At 46.8% G+C, this 5,595-nt stretch overlaps 1 protein-coding gene across 1 annotated transcript; it reads left to right on the top strand.

Annotated features, from left to right (window-relative positions):
- Positions 1–3,303: 3,303 nt before the first annotated feature.
- Positions 3,304–5,289, top strand: LOC125756603 (uncharacterized). Its single transcript, XM_049411496.1, has 3 exons — positions 3,304–3,411; positions 3,480–3,884; positions 5,233–5,289. Exons 1-2 carry the CDS (start codon positions 3,315–3,317, stop codon positions 3,830–3,832), a joined length of 450 nt encoding a protein of 149 aa, XP_049267453.1. The 5' UTR covers positions 3,304–3,314; the 3' UTR covers positions 3,833–3,884; positions 5,233–5,289.
- The last annotated feature ends 306 nt before the right edge of the window (positions 5,290–5,595 follow it).

The raw sequence follows: 5,595 nt of genomic DNA, 5'->3' as shown, positions 1-5,595 counted from the left end.
CAGCGGGGCTTCAATGGTTTGCTTTTCACTATGATCCGGTAGGTTCAAATTTTGATGTCCTTGCGTCACTGACTTGCTTTCCAAATTTACAGAAAGATTGAAGTACGAAGCGCTGTCTAGGCCAAGAATTAATTGCGTTCTCATGCCTCGCAGAACGTGTACATAAACTTTCTTTGTTACATTCCCAATTTGCAAGTGAATGTTTACGCGACCCAAAGTTCGAATGCTTGAAGTAACTTGCTGGACAGCGATGCTTGAGTCTCTCATCAACTGAAGTTTGAGCTGTTTGTACACATCCTCACTGATACAAGTAATGGTTGCTCCTGTATCAAGAATTGCAGTTACTGACCTTCCGTTGATGAGAGCTTTGAAGCGTATTAATGAAACTCTGGGTCGCTCTCCTCGTTTCCCGGTCTAGTCTCAATAGCGGACACGTTGCCGCGGCGCGGACATTCGTTGTGCCAATGAAACTGCCGTGGGAAGCCAGCAGCTGAGCAATATCTACATTCGTTTTGTGGGGCACGCGGTCGAGGAGTCAACGTTGGCTGCTGCGGTTTGCTGAAGAGACGTGAAGCTCCTGATGTAGTGCCAGGATTACGAGCAAAAGAAACTCCTCTCACCCGTTTTAAGGATGTCTCGACCCGTTGAGCAGCGGCGAGCCACTCTGATGACGAGGTGAAAGACAGTCCGGCGAGCGCTAGTTCCACATCAGGAGGAACACCGTCAATCAGTCCAGAAATGATGTGGCACTCTTTAAGGTCGGCCAAGGAGCCCAGTCGTTTTTTCTCGTCGTAGTAGTCCTTGATGGTCTGCCCTCCTTTCAGCCGGTAGTGAATGAAGAGACGGAAGGCATCTCCGTCGGTCGTAGCAAAGCGGTTTTGCATGCCGCTCTTGATATCGTCCCATGTCTCGCCCTTGCCGAAAATCTCTGTTAGGTACCACTTGAACGCTTCCCCTTCGATGTATTCGCTGAAGTGACTGACCCGATCGCTGTGTGTCCACGATGCCTCGACCGCCTTCGTATCGAAAGAAGAAGCCACTTGTCGACGGGGACGTCTTCTGGTGTTCCCTTGTACTTCGGTATGTTGAGCGGAGGCTTCGGCTTAGCCATGGCAGGTTGATGAGGTCGATCCTGTCGACTTGTGTAACGTTACAAAACAGAGACGCGTCGTGGTTCAGTTGCCATGCATTTATTCTAATGCACGCGCACTTCTTCTTCGTCGCCTTCTCCTACCATCGCCTTGTTCATACGTTACATATATATATATATATATATATATATATATATATATATATATATATATATATATATATATATATATATATATATATATATATATATATATATATATAACTCATGAGAAAACGGGAATTAGTTCGATAAGATATATCGAATAATTCGATATAATTTGTTAATGAAATTATTGCATTTGCCAAGAGAATTTCGCTGCGCAAGATGACTTCACGGCACTGCCCAATGATAATAATGTAAGGAAGCCGTCTCTACGGCAATACGCGTTTTTTTTTTTTCAATTGCGATATGAATTATATGGACACTATCGGCAAGTTTTTGCCGTCGCCGTCATGCACCGTATAAAATCCAAATGGATAACATCGCCCCACGCATGGTATCTTCTACGCGCGAGTAAAAGCACGGAAGTGCTTTTACTCGGGCGTAGAAGATACGAGCACGGCTGAACCAGGGGGGCGATCGGAGATCTCTGTTCTGCGCCGTTCGTTCGCGTTCGTTCTGATGATCGCACGCGATTGGCTGAAGCCGGACAACTCACGCCACTCTAAGGGGCGTGGCCATTTCTTTTTTTTCCTTGATGTTTTCTTTTTTGGTGACGTCATGCCGCGTCATAACGAGCATGTCGTCTGCTAAAAGTGAACGGAGAGCGCGCCCGTTCGCTCGCGTTCTCTCGCGCGAACAATGGCGTCGCACGGCGTGTATTTGGAGTGATGCGGCGGTTGCGGCTGCCGCAACAGCTGATCTTGAGAAAATGGCGCTTGCAACGGTGCTTCCCTGCTACGTTGGCGTTTCTCGAAGCAGATGCAGAATGGTAGGAGGTGCGAAATGCGTTTGAAGAGATGAGCGAGTGTGAATTCCAGCGTCGCTTTCGTTTCTCGAAACGTGCTGTACGTTGGTTGTGCGACGAACTCGACCCCGTCATCGGGTGCCAACGAACCAGTGGGATTTAAACAGAGTGGAAGGTGTTGTGCGCACTGAGATTATTTTGCGATCGGATGCTTCCAGCGAGCTGTCGGCAGCGAGGAATTCATCGGCCTGTCGCAGTCGTCCGTCAGGAACACGCCATTACTGTTGTTCGCGGGCAAAAGCGGTGGGTGGCCTTTCCGGAGACCACAGAATCGAAGAGCGAACAAAGGCGGCGTTCGCGCGGCTCGGGCGGATTCCCGTTGTGGTCGGGTGCGTGGATGGTACGCTCATCGCCATCCAGAAGTCCCATGGTCTGAGCTCCGCGGACACGACGCATTACATGTTGCGGAAGGGAGTCTACGCATTGAACACCATGATCGTGAGTATTATTCATGCATTGTATGCGTAGCGAATTGTTTCATTTATATCGCTTAAACTTTCCGCTTTACTAAGGCTGTTGCAACTGAGTATAGTGGGAGCGGTATTTTCGATCTATCCAGAACGGGAATTGGTTCGTTTCAGGGCACTTCGCTTAGGATAAGCAATGAAATCATGCGACGCGGAGTACATTTTGGTTCAGCGGCCTGCACAGTGCGTAATATTACCGTTGCTCGTTCGCCATGTGTACCCGAAGCTTGAGTCTCGATTTGTATTTGTTGAGATTAACGCTGCCAGAATGCGCCGTAGTATGTCCTTATTGTTCATTGTGATGGACGTTACATGGATCGATACACGGATGGATGAATAAACTTTATTTCGGTCCCTCGGAACGCGCCCTAGCATGTACATACATTAAATACGCATTGTTTCATAACCCTTTTTTCAGTCGCAAGTTTTTCGTGTTGTAGATATTTTGTGATACATTGCCTTAAACATACAGCAGTAATGTGGTTAAAAGGCTTTGGTGGCTGGAAGATGGGTTGTTCCAAGCAGTAAACATGCAGACTACCCTTTGACACTGCATTGTCCGCGTGTTAGAACTTATGGTACAAGTCCTACCTTGTCGATGATTTGTTCATAGCTATGGTTCAACAGTCAGTAACAGTGCAGACAGATGTAGTTACATTAACATAATACCCAACATTGTACCCAAGGTCTTTTATGGGTACAATTTTGACTGAATTGAATTCTGCAGACATGTGATGCCGACCTCTGGATGTCAGTCCATGTTTCCTGGGGTCATGTCATGACTCGTGGGTATGGCGGGGGAGCCCTCTCCGTCAGCACCTGGAAGCAAAACTTCGGCTTGCTTGGTAAGTGCTGTCAATGCTTGCCACATCCAAGACGTTATCACTACAGCTGTCATGCCGACCTCGTGCAGGAGACTCCAGCTATACATTAGAACCGTGGTTCCTGACACCAGTGCCCGGACGACCAGCTCGTGGCACCCCTGATAACCACTACAACAAGGCCCACACCGCCATGCGCAATGTTGTGGAGTGGTGCATCGCTGTAAGCTTGTGCAGAGCTGCACAAGCATCATCGCTGCTTGTGCAGCTCTGCACGACATTGCGTTGGCGGCACATGAGCCTGTTCTCGAAGGGGACGATGACGACACCGACGATGCTGAGCTGCTGCCAGCAGCAGCTGAGCTACCACCACCACAACGGGAGCCAGCAGCAGCGCAACCGTGTAGTGAACCTGTTTCGAGAACCACAGGGCCTGCATGCTTGAGCACCTGCGCAGAGTACGCCGCCGCCTGCAACGACCTCAGCAGCATTGTGTGGTGCGTGTTTGTTTTTGTTCATTGTGTTTGTCACTGGCATGAACAAAAGGCAGTTTTTTTTACTACACTTCAAATGTTTGCTACATATATCAACGAAACAGCGTTCTCCTATCAATGAATAACCCCCTTGAATAGGTTGGCAAAAAAATGTGAAGTTCACCCTGACTCACTCGTGAAATATATTTTGCTCTTGGGACTCACTCGAACTCAGACTCACCAAAATTTTCCTCAGGCGGATTCACTCGGACTCAGGCTCACTAAAATGTTTTCACCCGGACTCAAACTCACCAAAGTATTACTCACCTGGACTCGCAGCTCGATCTGAATCTGAGTGAATCGACTCATGAGTGAGTTTGCCGACCTATGCCCCTTGTCACACAATGCCATGCTGATGAAATACTTCGACCAGGTTGTAAAATATGGTGCTTCACACTAAGCACAAGTGAGAGCTCACCTGTGAATGGCACATGGTGCCATTCGGAGCCAAAGTGGTAACCTGAAAAGGCTGTTGAATCAGCACAGCAACATGCGCTAGCTTTAGTGCAACAAGGATCGTGCTTTTAAATGAGGTGAACAACAAGGGTGGTGTAAGAAGTGAAATTTTATTACAAGTATCGCGAGCAATGCACATAAAAAGCAAAGTAAATAAATATCCCTTAAATTTAATTCCAAGGAAAAGAACATAAAAGTAGCGTCCTTTTATAATATACAAATGGAATTGTTACAAAGTGCCTGCTGCTCCTCTGCATCATCATACGCGTCTCGCAGCACAGAAGTCATTGTAGTACATGAAAACAAGGCACAGTCGAACCGGTACTAATCGAACTCGCTAAGAAAATGCAAGTTGTTGGTTGCTGATATTTCTTCCTCTATTATTAATTTCCGTTTGTACCCAATCATGTTGTCTAAACACTTCTAAGCAACAGAACACGTGTTCGTCAACTATATTTTGGTCTTGCAATATTTCCAAATTATTGTGCAACCTAGACCATGCACAAACGCTCTTATTTTTTTCTAGGATATGTAAAAATCGAGTATTCTACACGTATACACTATAGACATAAAGATACACTACAGTGCACTATGTGCATATACTACAAACTTGCTGAATGCATTAATTCATATGAGATTTTAAAAAATGACATTGCAGGACACGATTTACCACTGAGCTACACTGTGTTATGTACAATGAAACAGCACATCAGTGCTTCTGATATGCAGGAAAAGAAAATTAACTGAAAAAAAATTGCAGGGCACCATTGAAGCAAACCAGCGTATCACAACTCGTGGTGTGAACAAAAATAAATCTACATATATGTACAACTAGTCTTTACAAATCACTGTGCAGGTGGCTTCTGCTGCAATGAGAGCCCGGGTGAGGGTACCAACGCCTTGCAGCTCGTGGACCACGTCACAGAGAAGTTGAACCTGGCAGTCGGCAGCTTTCCAATGATATCTGGCCCTGCCGCCTGGTGTTTGCGGCTAGTAACTCCAGCGCCTTGGCCTGCCGGTTGCCCCCATCTCGCAGCTGCGGCATGAGCTGGAAACCAAGAAATGTGTTGCCATTATCATCTATAAATTTCCTGCTACCGACTCTTCGCTGGAAGCTTCTGTTCGTGAAGAGTTTCAGTGTGTGCAACAATTTCCTCTCTGTTGAAAATCCACTGACCCAACGGCATCCATGAATGGTGCTTGGTTCACCGCACAACCA

This window comes from Rhipicephalus sanguineus, unplaced genomic scaffold (assembly GCF_013339695.2).
Source record: "Rhipicephalus sanguineus isolate Rsan-2018 unplaced genomic scaffold, BIME_Rsan_1.4 Seq2474, whole genome shotgun sequence".
Classification (NCBI taxonomy): Eukaryota; Metazoa; Arthropoda; class Arachnida; order Ixodida; family Ixodidae; genus Rhipicephalus; species Rhipicephalus sanguineus.
The sequence above is the reverse complement of the archived record's forward strand: the minus strand, read 5'-3'. Positions and strand labels throughout refer to the sequence as shown.